Source organism: Ceratotherium simum, chromosome 13 (genome assembly GCF_057802395.1).
Source record: "Ceratotherium simum simum isolate JZ-2026a chromosome 13, ASM5780239v1, whole genome shotgun sequence".
NCBI lineage: Eukaryota > Metazoa > Chordata > Mammalia > Perissodactyla > Rhinocerotidae > Ceratotherium > Ceratotherium simum.
The window spans coordinates 59,127,514-59,153,276 of NC_141912.1; the positions used below are offsets into that span (position 1 = coordinate 59,127,514).

At 35.8% G+C, this 25,763-nt stretch overlaps 1 protein-coding gene across 1 annotated transcript in view; it reads right to left on the minus strand.

The window, feature by feature from the left end:
* LOC147915740 (protein eyes shut homolog) overlaps positions 1-25,763 on the minus strand; it is a 440,056-nt gene that overhangs the window by 369,198 nt on the left and 45,095 nt on the right. Inside the window, exon 3 of the mRNA XM_087437836.1 lies at positions 19,813-19,925. Within this exon, the coding sequence (XP_087293962.1) occupies positions 19,813-19,925 (113 nt within the window). The remainder of the gene's footprint in view (positions 1-19,812; positions 19,926-25,763) is intronic.

The following is a 25,763-nucleotide window of genomic DNA, read 5'->3' on the forward strand; positions in this document are numbered from 1 at the left end:
CTATTTAAACTGTAAAAAACCTTCTTTGTCCCTGGGCCTTGCAAGGACAGGTAGGTGGTGGGCCGAATTTAGCCTGTGGCTGCAGTTGGCTGACCTCTGATCTAGAGGCACGGTGGCTGGAAAAGGTTGTCCCTGTCTTAGCTGCTGCCTTTAGTGAAAGCTCCACATTACTTTGGTTGACAATTAGCTGTGTCTTACTTAGGCTGCTCCTCTGGCCACTAAATATCCAGATAGGCTCCTTCTCTTTTATACAGAGCATACCGAGCCCTTTCCCAAGAGATACAGACCACAACCTCATCCAGTCACTGAATCCAGTTCCAAGTCAGTGATTTCTGGGTGATTTCCAGTCCTTTCCATCAGATCTGGCTGTGGCTCCTTAAGATCTGAAGAGCTACAAACTCAAAAGCAACCCCTACCTTTAATATAAACAGATGGAGCAGGGACAGGATGATTGCTCAAAATGCCCATTCAGAAAGGGAGGAGTGGGAATGCACAGCAATGATGAAAAGTAGCTAAGTTATCAGCTGTGATCCTTCTGCCTTGGCGCTAGAGAGAGTTCCTCGGTTAGACTGATTCTCTTGGGGAGCACCTTCCCTGTCCGTTGTTCCTGGCGCACATCTCTGGTCATATCTGAAATGGGCCTTGAGCAGTATGTGCCCCTTGAACAAAGCAGAGCTTTGGTATAAATTTGGGGGCCATGAGATATCTTATAGTTATAGGGGTTTATTTCCTGATCCAGCCTGTGGTTCTCCTGGCAACGCACTTCCATTAACATTTAGGAGGCACTGATATGTTTGCATTTAGTGTGGTCCATGTTAGTAACAGCATGCACTGTTCTTTCCTTGTCATAATTCTCAAGCTGGCGTTCTATCTTTGTTTTTCTTCTCCTCTATATCTTTATCTCTCAACTTAATGACAGCTACCTTGAGGTCATCTGAACAATATGCTTGGAGGAGATGAGCATCCCTTGAACTGGTCTTTGCCGCATGGCTTAGTTCTTATATTTCACCGATATACCTTAATGAACTTGTGTTGCTGTCAGCTTTATATATTCTTTTTTTGGGAGGGGTTCTAGAAACAATCAGCTTTTCTAAACTTCAAAAGCTTCAATCATATGTTAGATCCTTGAAGTCTTCGTCATCCAGTAAATGACAACAAATGCTTTTCCTAAACATCACAACCCAGAAATCACTTTACTTCAGCTCACATTCCATTGATAAGATTAGCTCAATAGTCTCACCCAGATGTTAGGGTGGTGGTGGTGGAGAGGACTGAGCAAAATGTTCTTGGCTGTGCAACTCTATCTATGGGACAATTCTATATTATGTGGCGGCGGGGGCGGGGAGTGGCGCACGAACTCTTCTGTTGCAAAGCTAGTAGAGAATTTAACTTTTGTTCTGAAAGCAATGGTAACCATTTGAAAGACTGCCATCCATTAACAACAAAAGCAGAAATTGAAAATAAAATGTCTGAAGCATAAAAGAGTACATAGAAGCCTTAGGGCACTGAGATATGTGACTCTTATCAGTCTCACCACAGATTTGAACATATGAGAAATTTTTTGCAGAGCCATCATTAATCATGAAAACTACCCTGATGCCATTATTCCAAAATGAAGAATTTTGGAATTCTATTTTTAATAATAATATAACATGTTATATATTACCAGAACCTCAAATAGTAATATTTGAAAAAGATGCATATCAAATTCTACTAGATATGATTATATTTGTATAAGTAAAACCTAACTATATCCATTTCATTGCAAAACTAAGAATAGTTTCTTTTTCCTGAAGGTTTCATCTCCCAAGTATTAAAACAGACTTTTTTAAAATATAAATATTGATATCTTTCAATTGTCAAGGAAAGCATAAAATGCACAAAGATTTGAAAGAGACAAAAATAGAACATTGGAAAGTTTCTGCAGTGCAGAGAAATGAAAATATATTTCAGTTAAAAAAAACGTGCAAAATGAAAAGTTAAATTGGAATGGAAATGACCCCAATTTATAGTGTAACAAAACATGTGAATTTCATATTTGTACTCTGCTCTTAAGTGTCTTTGCATCTATTTCTTCTTATTTATTTTAGTGTATTATTTTGTACTGGGAAAAATACTTTTTAAAAAAAAATGAAGATAGCATGTTTGAACTTCTCATGGAAAGCATTATTCTTCTTAGAAGACTATTCTCATAGTTGATTGGGACTGTGGTCAAGTAAACATACATGAAGATGGCTAATTATACTAGTTACCACACTTCCTGTGTCCAGGCATTGTGCTAAGTGCATTGCTTATCTATGTACAATTTCATTCAGTCCTCATGTCAACCCTATGATTATCATTGTCCTTATTTTATAGGTAAGGAAATTGAAGTACAGAGAGGCTAAGTAACTTTGCCGAGGTTATATTAATAGCGAGCAGCAAGGCTGAACTTTGAAACTTGGTTTATCTGACTGTTAACTCCTCTGCCATAGACGTACACCAGCTTGACTCAAACCCACTTCCACGAAACCAACAGTTAAGCTCTCTGGCCCCCATCTGTGTAACACAGCAGAGGCAATCCTTCTGGAGTTGTAGCATATTAACCGTCTTTTGTGATCAAACCGTGTAATAAGAAAAAACACATTTTAACTTACTTTTAGGGAATGAATTGCCTTTATTTATGAAATACTGTGGTAGAACATTTAATTCTGAAAATAGAAGCCTCAGGGCATGGTCCAGAAACCAAAAATATGATACTAGGAAAGTTAGCTGCTCTTCTTAAAGTGATAGGAAAAATATTAAATTGAGTTTCTAGAGAGTGAGGGGTTAAGAGTTCCTAGAATAATGAGATAAGGACAGATTCTAGGGAGGGGATACAACTTAGAATAAGGTTGGGACTGAGGCCAGCGCAGATCTTTAAGAAACACATGGATGGACATTGAGCGTATAATGCAAAGTGAAATAAGTCAGAGGGAGAAGGTCAAATACCGTATGATTTCCTTCATTAAGTAGTAGATAGTGACAACAATGGACGGATACATAGGGACAGAGATTGGATTGGTGGTTGCCAGAGGGGAGGGGGGAGGGAGGAGGATGAAAGGGATAATTCGGTGCATGTGTGTGGTGATGGGTTGTAATTAGTATTTTGGTGGTGAACATGATGTGGTCCATGCAGAAATAGAAGTACAATGATGTACACCTGAAATTTTTACAATGTTATAAACCAATGTTACTGCAATAAACAAAAATTAAAAGGAAAAAAAAAAAAAAAAAAAAAAAAAGAAACACTTGAGGTGGGAATGGTCAAGGGATTTCTAAGACCAAGGACGGCTAATATTCAATGTTTCATATTTTTGTCTTGTTATACTGTTTTCTGTAATACTTGACCCCTTTTTCTTGACCCCCATCCCACAAATTGTGTGTTAGTTGTGTTTTGGAAAAATCTAGGAAAAATCACAATGTTGACTTTTCATTTGAGTAGGAAGCAATGATAAACAACCTCAATTATAATGAAAAGAACAGCTAGTAATGATAAAGTGCATACTAGGTATTTGGCACCATTCTGAGAATTTTTAAAAAGTATATATTAAATCATGTGTCTCTTACAGCAACACTCTGTGGCCATTTATAAATGAAGGAAGTGCTAAGCCACACATGTAATAAGCGGTGCAACCCCATTCATTGCGTGGTGCCAGAGTTACTGTTCTCATGTTTCTACCTGATGGCTCTGAGCTTTAGAATCAAAGTGTAAGGACAGCAAGGTGTCACTTCACTTGAGGAATGTAAATAAAGAGACTATGATAAAAGCTATGTGTTTAAACATAAGTTTCCTAGTGACCATGGAGAGGACAGAATTTACACGTACATGGGGCTCAAGTCATTTTTAGATACATCAAAGGAAATTATGATTCCACAAAATTGGTCACTCCATTGCTGTTGATATTTGAGGAGTGGCCAAATAATACGTGTATGTACACAAATATGCAATTAATTATCTTAGATGTTAGTAAAGCCTAGATTGTTGAAGACTTCAACTATGCACCTCCTAGCTCTATTCTAATGTATTTTTAGACACAACTATGTGTCTATTCTTTTTTCCCATATTTATTCATAAACAAATGCTACCCATACAGATTAGGACCATCTTGCCATACTCAAATCATAAGAATTCTGAAATATGTGATTAAGTCCATTATGAAATTCTAGAGAAGAAAATAACTTAAAAATCATGTGAAGTAAACTTATGATATCAAAAATATCACAAAATATAAGAGATGGTAACAAAATTCAGTTATATTTAGATATAATAAATATGCATTTTCTAAATTTTATTTATTATTAAGACTGTTGGGATTACTTAGTTTGGATTAGGAGAGTTCAGAAATAAAAAAGACCTTATTTCCAAGTACATATATTCTTTTATCCTCAAATTTCAAGATATAAACGCAATTAAAAACAAAAACAGGTAAAGATGGCGGCCTAGGCAGACTCTGAACTCACCTCCTCCCGTGGACACAGCCAATTTACAACGACTCGTGGAAAAATTACCCCTGAGACAGAACTGAAAACTGGATAAGAGGAACTCCTGCAACAACGGACAATCCTAACTGAGGTAGAAGAGGCAGAGACTCCCTTCTGGAGAGAAAAACGCCTCCTTCACAAGCCGCCAGCTTCACGGCCGCCGGGAGCAGCCCACAGGTCCACAGCCTCCCTGGAGGCGCGGGGCCCTGAGCCGGGAGCGCCCCTGCTGTGGGCATATTGTGGACCCAGCACAATCGACAACAGCGGCATAATATCTGACTTTGCTGCTACTAAAACACTGGGGAGCACCCCCAGAAAACCCGGTTCACAAAGAAACTAAAACTGGCTCTTAAAGGGCCCGCGCGCAAACTCACCCGTTTCGGGAAGCACCCTAAAATCACCAGAAAGAAAGGTGTACAGTGCTTTGGTGACAAGAGACTCACCTAATAGGCCCTGAGTGCATCTCGGTGAGGGGTGAGACCTCTCCAGGGACTGGACATTGGCAGCGGCCATTGTGGTGGCCTGGTGTGGGCGTGCTGACACAGACACCATTGGAGTTCTCCCTGAGGCCTGCTAGCCCAGGGTCTGCCCCACCCGCTAGAGCACCGATTTAATCCAGCTCAGCCAGGGCAGGCAGCCCACCCTAGAGACTGGCCCCACCCAACAACAAGCCCTCAGGCAACTTGTGGGCCTGCATAGATTGGTGACTGGATTCTCTGCAGCCTGGCAACTGAGCCGACTTGAGCAGGGCAGGGTGTGCACAAGGAGCGGGTGGAGAGTGTGGGGCAGTGGCAGAGTGTGTGGGGCTCCTGCCGTGGAGAGACTGGGTCCGCTTGGGGAGGTCGGGGCGCTCACACGGGGCAGGACTGTGTTGACTGTGTGTGTGGACCTGTGGGCGGCAGGGCTTCTCAGCCGCAGAAGACTTGTACTTCTCAAAGACCCACATAGGAGGTTTGCTCCACCTTCCAAAACCTGAAACAATTGGGTGCTCCTGTGCCTGAGGCCAGCCCCACCCAGCTGCAATCCTCAGAGAGCTGACAAGAGACCTAATAGGCTAGAGGCTTACAGCAATTGTAAGGCCCTGAGCCTAACAACCTGCCACGCTGGGGGCCTACTCACTTAAAAGAAATAATGCAACACAAATGTGGTATTAGAACTTGCAGCCAACTGTGCTGGGGATCCCCACACCTGATAAAGAGACTGAAGGGCCCACAACAACTACAAGCAGCTGAGCATTACAACAGCTGGCCAGGAGCATAACTCAGCCTCCATGGGGGCCTACAGGGAGAGAAAACAGGCCACAATAGAAGGACACACGTAGCCCACATAGGGGTCACCCCTGGAACATTGAGAACTAAGGGAGGCACACTGGAAGCCTCCTAAGGCATCACTTACATAAGGTCACCTATCCAAGAGCAGGAGACATAGCTGACCTACCTAATACATAGACACAAGCACAGGGAAAGAGGCAAAATGAGGAGGCAAAAGAATACATTCCAAGTAAGGGAACAGGACAAAACCCCAGAAAAGGAACTAAGTGAAACAGAAATGAGCAACCTACCCAACAGAGAGTTCAAACTAAGAGTGTTAAGGATGCTCACTGATCTGAGGAGAAGAATAGATGAACTCAGTGAGAATGTCAACAAAGAAATGGAAGATATAAAAAAGAACCAAGCAGAAATGAAGAATACAATACTGGAAATGAAAAATTCATTAGAGGGACTCAAAAGCAGAGTAGAGGATACAGAAGAACGGATCTGTGAGCTGGAAGAAAGACTAGAAGAAATTACCCAAGGTGAACAGGTAAAAGAGAAAAGAATTAAAAAGAGTGAGGACAGTCTAAGGGACCTGTGGGACAACATCAAGCGCACTAACATCCATGTTATAGGTGTCCCGGAAGGAGAAGAGCGAGACAAGGGGGCAGAGAATCTATTTCAAGAAATAATAGATGAAAACTGCCCTAACCTAAGGAAGGAAACAGACATCCAGGTACAGGAAGCACAGAGAGCCCCAAACAAGATAAACCCAAAGAGGCCCACACCAAGACACATCATAATCAAAATGTCCAGAATTAAAGATAAAGAGAGAATCCTAAAAGCCGCAAGAGAATGTCAAGTTACATACAAAGGAAACCCCATAAGGCTATCAGCTGAATTCTCAGTAGAAACCTTCCAGGCTAGAAGAGAATGGCACGATATATTTAAAGTGCTAAAAGGAAAAAAACTTACAGCCAAGGATACTTTACCCAGCAAGGTTATCATTCAAAACGGAAGGAGAGATCAAAATCATCCCAGATAAGCAAAAATTAAAGGAGTTTGTCACCAAGAAACCAGTGCTACAAGAAATGTTAAAGGGACTGATTTAAGGGGAAAAGAGAAGATCAAAAATAGGAAAAATTATCTATTTCCATGATTAGAACATAATGGATACAAATACACAAAAAAGAGGTTAGATATGATATCAAAAACATAAAAGGAGGGAGGAGGGGAGTTAAAGTGTAGAGCTTTCCGATAGAGGTCAAACTAAAGAGACCATCAAATCTGTATAGAAGAAGAAAGGAACAGAGAAGAACTAGTAAAACACTGAGGAAAAAAAAGTTAAAAAATGACTGTAAATACATACTTATCAATAGCTACTGTAAACGTCAATGGACTAAATGCTCCAATTAAAAGGCATAGGGTGGCTGACTGGATAAAAAAACAAGACCCATATATATGCTGCATACAAGAGACACACTTCAGACCTAAAGATACTCACAAACTGAAAGTGAAGGGATGGAAAAAGATACTCCACGCAAATGGCAATGAAAAGAAAGCTGGGGTAGCAACATTCATATCAGACAAAATAGACTTTAAAACAAAAACTGTAAAAAGAGACAAAGAAGGGCATTACATAATGATCAAGGGAACAATCCAACAAGAGGATATAACACTTGTAAATATCTACGCACCCAATGTAGGTGCACCTAAATATATAAAGCAATTATTAACAGACATAAAAACAGAAATAGACAGTAACACAATAATAGTAGGGGACTTGAACACTCCACTTACACCAACGGATAGATCATCCAAACAGAAGATCAATAAGGAAACATTGGCCTTAAATGACACACTAGAACAGATGGACCTAGTAGATATATACAGAGCATTGCATCCAAAAACCGAAGTATACACGTTCTTTTCAAATGCACATGGAACATTCTCCAGGATTGATCACATATTAGGCCACAAAACAAGTCTCCATAAATTTAAGAAGATTGAAATAATACCAAGCATCTTTTCTGACCACAACGGTATGAAACTAGAAATCAACTATAGGAAGAAAATCAGAAAAGCCACAAATACATGGAGATTCAACAAAATGCTACTGAACAACGACTGGGTTAACGAAGAAATCAAAGAAGAAATCAAAAAATACCTGGAGACAAATGAAAATGAAAATATGACATGCCAGAATTTATGGGATACAGCAAAAGCGGTTCTAAGAGGGAAGTTTATAGCGATACAGGCCTATCTCAACAAACAAGAAAAATCTCAAATAAACAATCTAACAATGCACCTAAAGGAACTGGAAAAAGAGGAACAAACAAAGCCCCAAATCAGTAGAAGAAGGGAAATAATAAAAATCAGAGCACAAATAAATGAAATAGAGACCAAAAAACAATAGAAAAAGTTAATAAAACCAAGAGCTGGTTCTTTGAAAAGATAAACATAATAGACAAACCTTTAGCTAGACTCACCAAGAAAAAAAGAGAGAAGGCACAAATAAGTAAAATCAGAAATGAAAGAGGAGAGGTTACAACAGACACCTCAGAAATACAAAAGATTATAAGAGAATACTATGAAAAGCTATATGCCAACCAATTGGACAATCTGGAAGAAATGGATAAATTCTTAGAATCATACAACCTTCCAAAACTGGATCAAGAAGAAGTAGAGAATTTGAATAGACCAATCACCAGTAAGGAGATCGAAACAGTAATCAAAAACCTCCCCAAAAATAAAAGTCCAGGACCAGACGGTTTCCCTGGTGAATTCTACCAAACATTCAAAGAAGACTTAATACCTATCCTTCTCAAACTCTTCCAACAAATTGAGGAGGGGGGGAAGCTCCCTAACTCATTCTACGAAGCTGACATTACCCTGATACCAAAACCAGACAAGGACAACACAAAAAGAGAAAATTACAGGCCAATATCACTGATGAACATCGCTGCGAAAATCCTCAACAAAATACTAGCAAATCGCATACAACAATAAGTTAAAAAGATTATACACCATGATCAAGTGGGATTTATTCCAGGGATGCAGGGATGGTTTAACATTCGCAAATCAATCAACGTAATACACCACATTAATAAAATGAACAAAAATCACATGATCATCTCAATAGATGCAGAGAAAGCATTTGACAAGATACAGCATCCATTTATGATAAAAACTCTAAATAAAATGGGTATAGAAGGAAAGTAACTCAACATAATAAAGACCATATATGAGAAACCCACAGCTAATATCATCCTCAATGGTGAAAAACTGAAAGCTATCCCTCTAAGAACAGGAACCAGACAAGGATGCCCACTGTCACCACTCCTATTTAACATAGTATTGGAAGTCCTAGCCAGGGTAATCAGGCAAGAGAAAGAAATAAAAGGGATCCAAATTGGAAAGGAAGAAGTGAAACTGTCACTATTTGCAGATGACATGATTTTATATATAGAAAACCCTAAAGAATCCACCAGAAAATTTTAGAAGTAATAAACGAATATAGTAAAGTTGCAGGATAAAAAATCAACATACAAAAATCAGTTGCATTTCTGTACACTAACAACGAAGTAGCAGAATGAGAAATTAAGAATACCATCCCATTTACAATTGCAACAAAAAGAATAAAATACCTAGGAATAAACTTAACCAAAGAGGTGAAAGATCTGTACACCGAAAACTATAAAACATTTCTGAAAGAAATTGAAGAAGACACAAATAAATGGAAAGATATTCCGTGCTCTTGGATTGGAAGAATTAACATAGTTAAGATGTCCATACTTCCTAAAGCAATCTATAGATTCAATGCAATCCCTATCAAAGTTCCAACAACATTTTTCACAGAAATAGAACAAAGAATCCTAAAATTTATATGGAATAACAAAAGACCCCGAATAGCTAAAGGAATCCTGAGAAAAAAGAACAAAGCTGGAGGTATCACACTCCCTGATTTCAAAATATACTACAAAGCTATAGTAACCAAAACAGCATGGTACTGGCACAAAAACAGACACACAGATCAATGGAACAGAATCGAAAGCCCAGAAATAAACCCACACATCTATGGACAGCTAATCTTTGATAAAGGAGCCAAGAACATACAATGGGGAAAAGAAAGTCTCTTCAACAAATGGTGTTGGGAAAACTGGATAGCCACATGCAAAAAAGTGAAAGTAGACCCTTACCTTACACCATGCACAAAAATTAACTCCAAATGGATTAAAGACTTGAATGTAAGACCTGACACTATGAAACTTCTAGAAGAAAACATAGGCAGTACGCTCTTCCACATTGGTCTTAGCAACATCTTTTCAAACACCACATCTGACCGGGCAAGAGAAACAATAGAAAAAATAAACAAATGGAACTACATCAAACTAAAAAGCTTCTGCACAGCAAAGGAAACCATCAACAAAACGAAAAGACAACCTAACAATTGGGAGAAGGTATTTGCAAACCATACATCTGATAAGGGCTTAATCTCCAAAATATATAAAGAACTCATGCATCTCAACAACAAAAAAACTACCAACCCAATTAAAAAATGGGCAAAAGACCTGAACAGACATTTCTCCAAAGAAGATAGACAGATGGCCAACAGACACATGAAAAGAGGTTCAAAATCATTAACTATCAGGGAAATGCAAATCAGAACTACAATGAGCTATCACCTCACGCCCGTCAGAATGGCTATAATTAACAAGACAAGAAACAATATGTGTTGGAGAGGATGTGGAGAGAAGGGAACTCTCATACACTGCTGGTGGGAGTGCAAACTGGTGCAGCCACTATGGAAAACAGTATGGAGATTCCTCAAAAAATCAAGGATAGAACTACCATATGATCCAGCTATTCCACTGTTGGGTATTTATCCAAAGAACTTGAAAACACCAATTTGCAAAGGTACATGCACCCCTGTGTTCACTGCAGCGTTATTCACAATAGCCAAGACTTGGAAGCAACCTAAGTGCCCATCAAGGGACGAATGGATAAAGAAGATGTGGTATATATACACAATGGAATACTACTCAGCCATAAGAAACGATGAAATCCAGCCATTTGTGACAACATGGATGGACATTGAGGGTATAATGCAAAGTGAAATAAGTCAGAGGGAGAAGGTCAAATACCGTATGATTTCCTTCATTAAGTAGTAGATAATAACAACAATAAACAAACACATAGGGACAGAGATTGGTTTGGTGGTTACCAGAGGGGAAGGGGGGAGGGAGGAGGGTGAAAGGGATAATTCGGTACATGTGTGGTGATGGGTTGTAATCAGTATTTTGGTGGTGAACATGATGTAGTCCATGCAGAAATTGAATTACAATGATGTACACCTGAAATTTTTACAATGTTATACACCAATGTTACTGCAATAAACAAAAAATTTAAAATAAAAAAAATAAAACAAAAAAACCCAAAAACAAACAAACAAAAATGTCTTTGATATAAGGCAACAAGTCTAGCTGTCTGAGGAAATACATACATTTTTCAAGATTGTAGTATATCATCTCTACATTTTCCCTGTAGAACTGTAGAATCTGATTAAAATACAGCTAATACATTTTTCATAGCATAACTTTATGAAGCAAACGTTCCATTACAGCCTTAATTTCATATCTTAAATGGTTAAAATACTTGACATAGTTGATCTCATCATCTTTTTAAAATTTAATATATCATCAATATAAATCTACGTATTTAAAATAAATTTCAATAAATGGTGTTGGGAAAACTGGATGTCTACATGCAAAAGAATGAGATTGGACACTTATCTCACACCATCACCAAAAATCAACTTAAAATGGATTAAAACTTAAATGTAAGATCTGAAACTGTAAAACTCTTAGAAGAAAAGAGGGAAAAGCTCCTTCACAATGGCCTTGAAAATGATTTTTTGGATATGACACCAAAAGCTCAGGCAACAAAAGCAAAAATAAACAAGAGGAACTACATCAAAAAAAAACTTCTGTACAGGAAAGGAAACAATCAACAAAATGAAAAAACAACCTATGGATTGGGAAAAAATATTTGCAAACCATATATACAATAAGGGGTTAATATCCTAAATACATAAGAAACTCATACAACTCAATAGAAAAAAGGCAAACAACCAGATTAAAAAATGGACAGAGGACCTAAACAGACATTTCTCCAAAGAAGACACACGAATGGCCAATAGGCGTACAGCAACTTCCTCAACATCACTAATCATCAGGGAAATGCAAATCAAATCCACATTGAGATATCACCTCACACCTATTAGGATGGTTATTACCAAAACAATAAAGGTAAGTATTGGCGAGGATGTAGAGAAAAGGGAGCCCTGTACACTGTTGGTGGAGATGTAAATTGGTGCAGCCATTACGGAAAATAACACAGAGGTTCCTCAAAAAACTAAAAATAGAACTACCATATGATCCAGCCTTCCCACTTCTGGGTATATATCCAAAGGAAATGAAAACAGGATATTAAAGAGATATCTGTACCTCCATGTTCATTGAAGCGTTATTCACAATAGCCAAGGTATGGAAATAACCTAATGTTCATTGATGGAAAAATGGATAAAGAAATTTTGGTGTGTGTGTGTGGGTGTGTATATATATATATATATATATAAAATAGAGTGCTATTTAGTCTTAAAAAAGAAGAGGATCCTGCCATTTATGACAACATGGGACCTGGAGGACATTATGCTAAGTGAAATAAGCTAGACGCAGAAAGAAAAAGAAAAAAATTGCATGATCTCACTTATATGTGGAATCTAAAAAAGTTGAAAATACAGAGACAGAGAGTAGAATGCTGGTTACCAGTGGCAGGTAAGTGTCAAAAATGGGGAGATGTTAGTTAAAGGGTAAAAAGTTGCAGTTATATAGGATGAATAGAAATCTACTGTACAGCATGATGACTGTAGTTAATAATACTGTATTGAATATGGGAAATTTCCTGAGAGATTTCAGGTGTGCTCACCATAAAAAACCTAGGTACTATGTGAGGAAACAGATATGTTACTTAGCTTGACTATAGTAATCATTTCAATATGTATATGTATATCAAATCATGTTGTACACTTTAAATATATACAATTTTTATTAAAAATAAAAATAATAAAATAATTAAAAGTTATAAATTAAACAGTAAGATTTTAACAATATTATAAAGAAGATAAATTATCTCCTAGAAGCTTTGAAGTGAACCAAAGACTCCTATAATGAAAGTCATAAGGAATTAATTCATAGAAGATGACAGACTTGAAAAATGGGACCAAATACAATAATGAGAGAAGTGAAGGAATGATATATAATAGAAAAGAGATAATACAAACACACATGATTCCATCAAGATGTCAACCCAGTCTTAAAAATGAAGAATGCTGAAATAAACTATTTATTACTTTATTTATTTATCAATATTCTTGTTATTTTTGTTGTTGTTGTTGGCTGTTACTGCACGGTCTGTTATTGGCTGTCCTGGTAGATATTAACAAGATTCTCCAAAGGCAGGTCTCCTATACTACTGTCCTCATCATGGGAACCAGGAAATTTTGGCACAATTTAGATATTTGACAAGCATTACACTGGGATGGCAGTCATGAAAGGAGGGCATGTCAAGGCAGATACATTCAAAACAGAGTTCCTACATCTGTGACAAATTCAGCTTCATGTGGAAAGCTCTCCCTTCTCAGTCTCAAATGTACAAACGTAGAATAAATATCAAGCTACAATTTCAACTTTTTTCCATCATCTGATCTTCAGGTGTAAATGACAATCACAAATCTAGGAGATCAAGAGTACAACAATTTCATAGCACATTGTAGTCAGAAAAGTATCAGCTGGTTAAAACTGGAGAAAATTGTAATTTATCTCATTTCTCTCTTTCATTTTAGTTTTTATTTCATTATATTATTTGAAGGTATAAAATGATCATCTTTGGATTCCCATTTCTGAGTAACCAAATTTTTCTCTTAGATTTTACTTTGAAGGTTCATATTGTCTATTTGAAAATGATGGTGAATGATTTTTTAAAAAATAAATGCATTGATGTAATACTTAGGATGTTAAAACTCTACACATTAATGTTTTACTAATAAAACATTTAAATCAAACATTTGCCCTACTTTTGTAGGGCATCTAGCTTGTTACCACAAGTTTACAACAGCATGTTATATACTTTATAACTTATTACCTTTTGAAAAGCAAATAATGTTCAATTTAATGATACTAATGGCCTGTTGAGATGATTTGTGAACAAAAAATTTAAAAATAGAAAAAAAATGTCTCTGATGCTTTCTGCCTTCTGTTTCTGAATCATTTCCTTCTATTTGAATACTTCTCCACATTACCACGGAACACTCCTTCAGAAATAGTAACTATTTAAAAGAGAGGGTATAAATAACACTTAATACAGAGTATTTAACATTATATGGAGACATTTGAGAATGCATAGTAAGAGGTAAGATGGTGGTTTGGATGTAAGGCTGCTTTAGAAGTGTACATAAATGGTATGTTGCTGTAGCTACCATTTTTTTCTCACTCCACAATATGTTTTAAGATCCATTCATATTGATACATAGGGATGTATTTCATTCTTTTCAGCTGACATGTAAGTATTCCATCATATTTATCATCCTTTTAAACATCCATTTCCCTGCTTTCCAGTGTTTTACAATTTTTAATAAGGCTCTTCAGAATGTCATCAGATCACATATGAGTGTCTCTCTAGGGCAGAAATTGAGAGGTGGAATAACTGATTTAGCTGTTCTTGATATCATGCTGCATTCATATCTGACCACTGAGCTTGAATGAAAGATCAGTCTTTCATATTCTGGGCACAAGACCTAAACCAATACATGGTGATAAAGTTCCTGTGCTCGAGGTTTATACTATCTAGTTATTAAGAACACAGGTGAAGTAAATGTAGGTAACTATTAAAGTAGGTAGGAAATAATATAACAATTAGTCCAAAGGTGAAAGGATTTGTTATATACATAGACATAATTATTATCAATTCCATCACTGGAAAAAACCTTGGTAGAATGATTCAAACAAACAAACAACAACATCACCAAATCAACAAAACCCCAAATACCCCAAAAGGGAATCAATTTCCTTGTCAATGCTATGTTGAAAGTTGTTGCTGGATTTTCTTACATCACCAGGATAAAGCTGATTGTTAAAAAAGAGATGAGGAACTAGAATATACTATTCTAAAAATTAAAGTCTTTTGGTCAATTAAAAAAAGTGCATCAATGAGCATCAAGCATATTGTGGGGATACTCACCTTACTTTATATGTGTAAAACTGAATATTAATTTCAGTTTTGGCTTCTCAACAGCTGCATCTCAGTGCTATAATTAACATAAAATGGTAGGACTATGGTCCCTGTAATAAAATTCTGAATCACACGTAGCCCTCTACTGTGAAAACAATTATCTGTGCAGATGAGTTTTGCTGTAATGATCAGATAAACAGAGCGTCACCAGATAAATGAATGGAAAGCAGTAGTTCTCATAGCATGGTCTGGGAGACCCCAACAATCTTTCACATGGTCTGTGAGATTAAAATTTTTTTCCTTTTTTTTTTTTTGGTGAGGAAGATTGTCCCTGAGCTAACATCTGTGCCAATCTTCCTCTATTTTGTATATGGTGCACTGCCCCAGCGTGGCTTGATGAGCAGTGTGTAGGTCCGTGCCTGGGATACAAACCCGTGAACCTGAACCACCAAAGTGGAGTGCACAAACATAACCACTATGCCACCAGCTGGCCCAAAAATATTTTTAATAATAATATCAAGATGTTATTTGAGGGCCGGCCCCGTGGCTTAGCGGTTAAGTGCGTGTGCTCTGCTACTGGTGGCCCGGGTTCGGATCCCGGGAGCGCACCGAGGCACTGCTTCTCCGGCCATGCTGAGGCCTCTCCGGCCATGCTGAGGCCGTGTCCCACATATAGCAACTAGAAGAATGTGCAACTATGATGTACAACTATCTACTGGGGTTTTGGGGGCGGTGAAAATAAATGGAGGAAGATTGGCAATAGATGTTAGCTCAGAGCCGGTCTTCCTCAGCAAAAAGAGGAGGATTAGCATGGATGTTAGCTCAGGGCTGATCTTCCTCACACACTCACAAAAAAAGATGTTATTTGACTTTTTCACTGTTTACATTTGCACAGATGTAACGGTGGATAACAACTGCTGATGGCTTAGCACAAATAAAGACAGTGGTACCAAATTACAGTAAGGGGTATAGAATTCTCCACTTACAGTTGAAAAGTGCTAATTTAACTTAAGAATGTACTTGAGGCAGTGGTAAAATTACTATTTTTTAAAATTATAACTTATAAGCATATGCTATTTTAATAATGTGTGTGAAGAGAAGAAGGGAGGGATGCTTACCATACTTCTGCCTCATGCTGGAGTGTGATGGTTGCCTCAAGAAGAAGCACTTACTAGTTCCCTGATGTGTGGGACCAACTAGCTGCTTCTTTTTGTGAAACCTAATTTTACTTGAAAGAACAACTAACATTCAAACTATGGTTATGCAATCTTAGGTATTATGTAGACATCTTCTCAAAAAGAAAATGAGCCTGTCACTTCAAAGAAAACAACTAACAGTATTTGTTGCCAATGATAGAATTTGAGCTTTTAAGCAAATATTAGAATTTTGGGAAGATCTTATCCACATTGGGAGTTTGACAGCTTTACAATATTAAAGACTTTTCTGATGAGACTTGGAGGGGATATTCACGGATAAGACTTTTTAATATTTTATATTGATAAGTGTTAACATTTGGGATAGCTGAATAACTCAAGGATCCAATATTTTCCAAGTTATAGTATAATATCATGCGAGGGTAAAAGATCCATTCAAAATGTAAAATAGAACAATGGATTTTAATTTAATAGAGTATAAAAGGTTCATTGATTAGGTTTCATGGTCTACATTGCAACTAACCTTCAGCAATCTATTACTTACCAAGTTCTGGTATAATATCAAGCAGAGTATTCCCAATTACCTGAAAAGTCTATTAAAATACCCCCATCATTTCCAAATACATGTGTGTGAGGCCAGAATTTCCTCAACTACTTCAGCAGAACAATAATTGGAAAGATTGAATGCAGAAGCACATATGAGAATCCCAGTGTCCTCATTCAACAAGACATTAGAGATATTTGCAAAATATGTGAAACACTACCACTTTTCTCATCATTTTTATTTGTTTTGGTAAGTATAGTTATTTTTCATAAATATTGTACTCATGAAATATTCATTTCATAGCTATTCTGTTATGTTAACATGTAGTGAGTTTACCTTTTTATTTTACAATAATTAAATAATAAATATATTTAAAACTCCTCAGTTTTCTTTTCTAATATGGTAAATACGGATAAATATACTCCACATAAAAAAAGCTCTTTGCAGTCAACAGTAATTTTTAAAAGTGCAAAGACCAAAAAGTTTGAGAACCACTGTGTAGAGTGAATCTAAAAGGAATCTCGATAAAAATTTGTGTGAAGAAATAATCACAGTAGAATCACCAGATACGTTATACAGCAAATCTTTGAGCATCTGCTGTTCAGGCCCTGAGGAAATAGAGCGAAAGAGGCCGGCAGAGTCCACGCCACAAGGAGCATGCATTCTAGTGAAGGGAGTCATAAAAGAAACCCAGGAACAAATAAATGAATATATTTGAACAATGACATGTCTCATAAAGAATAAAAAGCAAATTATGGAAATAGAGTGACTAGGAGATGTGGGCAGGGGAGTAATTTCATTTTGAGTGGTCCGGGAATGCCTCTCCGAGGGCGTGATGGTGAAGTTTAGGTCTAGTCAGACTTGTGAGGGAGGGAGATGGGGAGAGGGAGAAGAGGTTTCTGGAAGAGGCACTAGAAGATGCAACTTTCTGGAGATGGGAGTAAATTTTGCAAAGAAGGCCAGTGTCACTGAGCTCTTAACAAAGGAGAGAGTCCAATTTTATATTCTTCACAAGCATAGGAGGCAAGAGTTATTATTCTGATTTCTTAGGTAAGAAGACTGAGGAATAGGGAACTTTTAAACCTTGCTCAGTGTCATACAGCCAATAATTTGCAGAAATAGGCTTCGGGAACTGTATTCTAAACCAATCCAGTATAATGTCTCTCTTAGGAGAGGTGGTCCTCAGTGAAATAAAATGATGGTAGAGTTGGGAGAGGGGTGAGACATTTAATAGTCTCCACTTTCCTAATTCTAATTACAACAAAATGCCTCTTATATGTCTACAGCCGTGTTAGATATTAGAGGAGGGTAACATCACTAGATGCTGTAAGTCCTACAGAATGGTTAAAGAATGGATGTTCTAAAATGAGGGTCAAATGAATGACATTGGAAGTTAATAAAATAGGACTCTCTAGAAGAGATCAGTAAAAGACAAAGTTTGGAATTGGCTTTCAGATAGCTGAGATGACACAATGAATTTTTGTTTTGTTTTATACTCATTCCTACAAATAGAAGTTGTGTGTCCTACTTTTATAAAATTAAAAATAGAAAAAGTTATACTTACCAAATTGCTAAGTTAGCAAATGATTATATAAATTATCAAAAGATTGCATCCTTTTCAATGGATTTACTACCTAGTGACAGCTTATTAATATTAATTATAATTATATTATAATTATAATATTAACATAATTAATTTAATATCAGTTAAAGATCATAGTATTTAACAGAGAAAAGTAGGGAGCAAAAATCCTGAGAGTTAAAAAATTGTTAGGAAGTACTACTAGCTGCAAATCAATCAAAAATGAAGATAAACTTTTTTTTTAAAAAAATTAGGAATAAATGGTAAAATATAAGGACTTACAGGTGTCTGATTTACATTAAAATTGCTAAGACCCATCCAGTGTATATGGAGTCTGTACATTTTGGACTTGGAGTCTACATCTAATGGAAGATATTAAGTTTTCATTTGATTAAATACAAAACACACAGGCAAACAAAAAAGGCACCCGTCTACCACTGTATCATAGATGCCACGAATATATTTCGAATGTATTAGCCTAAAGGTGAAACAATTAAGAATGAATTATCCTTTTACCTTCTGACGTATTTATTTAATTCTTAAATATACACAATTCCCCCCAACTGTGAAGGAGCAGATTCGATTTTCTTCAAATATGTAAAGTTCTCATAGCCTTCTGTGTTTTTTCCCCAAAGCACTGTTCATATTTATGTATTCATTTGAATATTCACCAGTATCGCCTCTACTGCACTATAAAGTCCTTGAGAACTGTCACTGTGTGACTGCTTCCTCACCTTGGACCATAGTGCATACGAGGATTTCAGTACTTCAAAAATTTTTGGCAGAATGAATCAATGTGTTTCTACTGTTGACAAACAGGCTTTTATGCTATTTGTCCTCTGATCAAACATCCTGCCTCACCATGCCATCCCACATAGCTAACCTGTGTGCACCTTTTCCAACGCACTATAAAGCTCCAAAAATGATCCTTTTCTCTTTACTGTCGGGGAAAAACAATTTGTGTAACCAATTCATACCAATGCGTTACGCCTAACACAGTGTCCAATGTATTCTCGCTTTAGTTCGCCCCTCCCCCCAATATACATAGGGATTTCTGCAGCCAGAAGCAGATTATCGGAAAGGAACGTGGCACTAATGAAGGAGACTCAAGCTCAAGGACAACATTTTGAGAGTGATATTGTGGAAGAAAGAAACATTTTAGCACTCTGAACAACACACCACAGGTGTGACTCGCGGTGTGTTTATTCCAAAACGCCGTGATAGATGTTTTCTGATGCTGGCTCACTGACCATCTGTTAGTGGATATGATGTATCTTATACAGCACAAACCACAAACCTGTTATAAATACATAGGCCGAGTTAATTGGGATATAGCTTAAATTCTGTAGTCTGTAAGAAAGAAAATTAGAATGTGGAAATGTGAAGAAAAGAAATGAAGGAAATATAGTCTAGTCCTGATTAGATGATTTCAAATGGAAATCTTACCATTTGGTGTGTTTATCTGAAAAATCATTAGTGTTATTTTACCTGCAATTTTCAATGTGAATTTTTTTCACTGCCTTGGAAGGGATGAAAGATCTCCAGTTATTTACTTCTAGAACCTCTATGCAGCCAGTAAAATTCTCAGCTGGTCCAGAAATCTATGAAACAGAGAGAGGGAATTTATATGATTTTCTCCAATGTATTATTCTTGCTGCAAACTGGTTAGAGTGTGCAATCAGATTGGAGAGCTGATTTGATTTATTCAACATATTGGTAGAAAGTAATTCAACTCTTTTCATAAATATCATTCCAAAAATCAGTAGGAAAAAATACCACCTTAGTCAAAGGTTACTTGGAGTCTGTACATCTTAATACCGTATGGAATACATTGAGTCACTTATATAGGAATAAAGAAGAAGTTTTCATTGTTAGGGTGAATTATCATTGAAAAATAGGAAAAAAGCTGATATACTCATCTTCCCATCAAGGCATTCCACTTCTCCATCTTTTTTCTCTGTTCTGTGCACTTTTTCTTTCAGACATTAGTTACCTTTTTCCATCCAGAGCTATCAAACCATCAAGAAAAATTGCTCTTTCCGGAGTCAAAGGAAACAGAGTAAGCCACAAGTATCTGTGACATCCTGCAGCCCTGAGGCATTCTGCATGCCTTTTGTGTTCCGTTGTGTAGCCTATCCTTAGGAATAACTAGGGCAAAAAATGGTACCCAGAAAGACTGCCAAAGGGCCAGGAGCAAAAAGAGACAATAAGGACATCGGAAAGCATTTGTTTTGATGAGCAAATACAACCTCTTAAAGAAAAACAGACACACGACTTTTCATTCTATTTACTGTGAACACGCAATATTGCTCCACTAATTATATATCTGTATAAACTTACACTTATATAAAAAGAAGAATAAGAAAAATGAAAAGGAGGCACATCTCAGAATTCAATAATTAGAAATGAGTGTTTATTTCAGGGTCTATTTTCTGTTATGCTCTCAATATTATTAAAAATTTCAAGCTAAGATGGACTAAGTTATAACCACGACAATCACTGAATTTACACACTGAAAAATAAGTTACCTTCATCTTGGAATTAAAAATATTCACTATTGGCATTCTCCAGACTTGGTCTCTCATTGAATGTAATATTGTATATAAATAATTGATAGAATAAGGCCTTTAGCTTGTCTGGAAATTTTAGGGTGAATATATTTTATTTCATCTTTTAACTTACAGTCTTAGTTTAAAAACCTTTAAATATTTTTTTCCTGTTTCTGATGAGGCTCAAATGTATTGCAAACACTCTCAACAAGTAACACTCTGTCAAGTGTCAAAAATGACTGAACTAGAAAATAAAACAATATTTCACACAGTAAGTTTACAAAAGTCAGTTGATTCCAAGGAAAACAGAAGCATTTGGCTCTCACATGCTGCAGAACAAAAAGTAGTGATTTGTAATTGTTAGCTTCAAGTTTTTATGGGCTTCATTCATCTTTTAGGTTTTCAAATTTAATTTTTATTTTTATCACAGTTTTTAAATTTTAAAATAAAGTTTACATCTACTGCTCCTGAAACATCACAAACATGTGCATTAGTACAGTTTACAATGAAAAAATTAAACAAAAAATAAAGTAGTCTTAAAAAAATGCTTTTGGTTGCAATGACTGTGAATGTTAGAACTTTATTTTGACATAGCTCAGCTATGGCATAAGGTATGTTCATATTTAAATAGATATTTTTCTTTGTTCATGAAGATCCTTATTATTCATGAGGATGAAGAGTACCCAGAAATTTATAGCTTTTTAAATAAATACAAAGCCACCAGAGAGCTATGAAAAATGCTCTAAAATACGATTACTCTATTGAGATATTTCCTAGAATTCTATGATTCAATCTCATTCACATATTACGGATTAAAAAATAATTAATTTATTTACCTAGGACTTAGAAAACTGGCAAGAAAACATTTCCACAGCCCTGAAATTTGGATGAATTAAAAATTCTTTCCCTTCTTATTTTTTAATAGACTCACATCTCTTGAGTTTTCTCTCACATTAACTTCCAGCAGTCTGGTTTAGGCTGGGTTATTTGGTCTCCAAATTTTCATGTAAGTCTTTTTCACTTTGAATATGAAAATTTCATTTTGCAAAAATAAGTCAAACTTGTACCCAGAAATACTAAATCTGAATATTAAACTCCAATCACATGATTTTTAAATAATTTCTCAAGTTGAAAAATATTTTCCCTTGAATTTAATTAATTTATAGTAATCTGGTTAGTTAGGTTCCTGGGACAGAATTCTTAAAAGCAAAAGGGAAACATAACATGCGTAATTGATATGACAAGTTACAAAGTAACAATATATAATAGATTCAGTAAGGACAAGAAATCATGCAAAAGCACCTATATTAGATTATAGGAATCGTACTGTTACATGTTGTCTTCCTCTCAATGAGAAAAAGTTTGTGCTCACATATGCTCCTGCGATTTCTCAAATCCAGTTCTTGTTTGTATTCAAGACAAATAACGACTCCCACTTATTCTTAAACAATGTGAAATGGCAATGTAGCATGCCACCACACAGCAACAAGAATACGAGTCACTGTACTGAGCAGTAATAATAGCAGTCCCTTTTTTAAAAAAATTTCAAACGAATTGTCTCAAAGTTCTAAATACATCTTGAATATATTCTCATTTTTTCTACCTCTGATTAACAGAAGAATTTTGAAGTCTATCTCTGGTTTTTGATGGATGACCTTTGCTCTCACTCCTTTAAAGAGAGATGGAGTGAATTGTCCACACTGTATAAACAAGGTTACATATTAATATTCAAAAGTAGTTACGCAAAGTTTAGACAGAGGGACTTCATGGCTGTATTTCAACTGTGTGTACAGTATTCCAAGTTTATAAATAAATAATTTTAAACATAAATATACCATCTGAATTTTTTGAAAATCATGTGCCCAAATATTCGATGTTATGTAAAAAATTATGAAAGTGAGGGAAGTGTTTATTTTTTATCTTCCTGACAGAGTAGAGACACAATTACTTGCAGAATATGTGGATTCTTGGTTAACCTGCTGTCGAGTGGTAATTTTGAGAGCTACTTTCTCAATCCTTTGAATCAGTAGTTTATAAGTTCTTTCTATTTACATTGTTATTGTTGCTCATGTTTTTAACAGTTCATTAATATACCTACTATAACCAATTTGGCTGAATTCAAGTGACCTTTTAGATTAGTGAACTTTGAAAGCCAATAAAGTTGGTCTGAAATCAACTAAGAAATAGTCAATTGGTATTACAAAAACAACTCCTATAGTTTCCTCTTTACTATAGATTGTTTTTATCAATTATTTAATTTATTTTTTGAAGGTCCTATCTTAGGTACACTGTAGCAATTTGATAAATTTTTGAGAAATATGAAAAAGAGAAATTCTTTGCAGATGGCGGTATTAATTGATTCAATAAATGGTTTTCACACTGTGTGATCCGAGGAGCCTAAGTGTTTCTCAGAAAACTTCAGGGAACTTTGTGGAGCGGGAGGAGAAAGACCGTGAGCGGAGCTTCTGCTCCCGTATTACAAAGGGATAATTTTACTTTTATCGGTTTTATGTATTGGCTTTCTGCAAGAGATTTTCTTTGAGCAAAGCTTCTATTGCTAAAATATTGCTTGAATCTTGGGTTAAACTAACACTTAGAGGAAAGATTTTGAAGATGTGTGTGTTTGTGTGGGCGTACAGGCAATCTCTGATATCTATCAATAGACAGATACCTACCTAGCTTACAGAGAGCATCCCTGTAAAACTGCCCTGAGAGGTTTCCTCTCTGCGGCTGCGGCGGTGTTTTCTTTTCAAGTGTTCCTCGTCACTGCGTCTCAGCCGCATTCTGGCCCTCTTCATTCTCTGTTGCACTTCCAAGATTCCATTTTGTATCATTTCTCTGCAACCTCAAGGACTTCCTTTAACATTTTTTGTAATATAGGTCTGACGGAGGCATATTCTCTCATTTTTTTGCCTGAAAATATCATTAATTTGCACTCTTTCAAATAATAGTTTTGTTGGATTTAAATTTCTGTGTCGAATATTTTTTTAAATTATTTTTATTTCAACATTTGAAATATGTTGTTTCATTGTCTTTGGTTTGTATTGTTTCTGATGAAAAGTCAGTGACAATTCTCTTTTCATTAGGTTTTATTGAGATATTGGATGTACGGGTTGATATTTTTCATCAAATCCAGACAATTTTGGTTGTTATTTCTCCAAATATTTTTTCTGTCCCTCTTTCTCTGTCTTCTGGAACTCTGATTACCCCTTGTTATTGCCCTACAGGTCATCGAGTTTCTGTTCCTTTTTTTTCCCCATCATTTTAATCTCTCTCTTTCAGTGTAGTTAGTTTCTATTCCTGTGTATTCAAGTTCAGCAATCTTTTCTTCTGTAGTGTATAATCTGTTGGTAAGCCAATACAGTTCACATATGATATTTTTTAGCTTTAGAAGTCCTACTTGTTTCTTTTTTATAGTTGATTTTTGTTGATTATTCTTATATATTTTTTAATAGTTTTCATTTTTCTCTTCAAGTGCATGTTTTCTTTCGTTCTTAGACAAATTTATAATAAATGTTTTGAAGTCCATGTATGCTAATTACATAATGTCTATAATTTCTTGATTTGTTTCCTTTGACTCATTTTTATCCTGATTATGGTCCACAGTTTCCTGCTTCTTTCCATGTCTAATAATTTTTTATTGGATACTGGACATTGTATTGTTACTTTATTGTGTGTATTGCCACATACTTTTTTTTTTATAGTTTTTTAATTGTTCATGGTGGTAAGAATAGTCTAGTAACAATTATTCATTCATGGCCAGATCACCCATCAGCCGTGTTTTTTTAAATGAAAAATTCTACATAGCTTATAACATAGAATATGTAGTTCCCAGTACCAAACACTTACTATTATCTCTGATCCCCTGCTCAAACAATTTTCACATTCTCTTATCAATTTATTCTGGTATTAGCTTCCAAGTTTCTAATTAACATATTCATACTTTTGTGTATTAATTTTTCAATTTCATACATTTTTGTGGACTTTCATGTAAGATTTCATCCGTACCATAAGCAATAATTTTTGGCTATATAAATATTCAGCATTATATTAATCATAATTTTAGTTACATCATAGTCTTGATTAAAATGTTTGATGTTGACATTATTACTATGTAGTTATTTTTCACAGTTGAGCCATACAGTGAACTATGCTAATGTTTTCTTTGTTATACAATCTTTTGTTTTAATTGGATCTTGTAATTGTCTCCTTTTTCATTGGCTTAGTGTTTATGCTCCCATCATCTTCAAACTCTCTGCCAGAAGTATAAATTCCTCCTCAATAATTCAAATACCATGAATATGTATTAATTTGATTTTTTCTCTTTTAATTTTTCACAATCTCTTCACTATCATATTCAAAATTCATTTTATTGCTCTCCTATGATGAATCTACGCTTATCCAGATTCCATATGTTACTTAAGATTTAATTCAGTCCTTCATTGGTATATTATTGATAATATAATCAAATTTAATCAATACCAGCTTCAAATTGACTGAAGCAACTGAAAGCTCATAAAGCAATATAGGCTGATGCAATGAAGTCCTATACTTGCTGGTGGCTAACCACGTTGAAAGAATGTGAATGATATTGTTGTGAAGGAATTAAAGACTTTGATGAATTACATATGGGGCATAAAGGACAAAGAATGGAAATAAAAAAATAGAAAATTATATGCTATAAATATTTTTTAAATTCCTTTTAAGTATTTATTAGTTTCTCAAAAATCATTCCAAGGCAGGGGACCTTGGAAAACAATAGACCAAGAAAAAGATGGACATTGGTTGGAAGTACCTATTTTGAGCACAAACAGGTAAACTTAGATGTCCACATGTAGCGTTTCCAACATTCAGCTGTAATGGAGGGTAAGAACAAATTGGATGGCAACT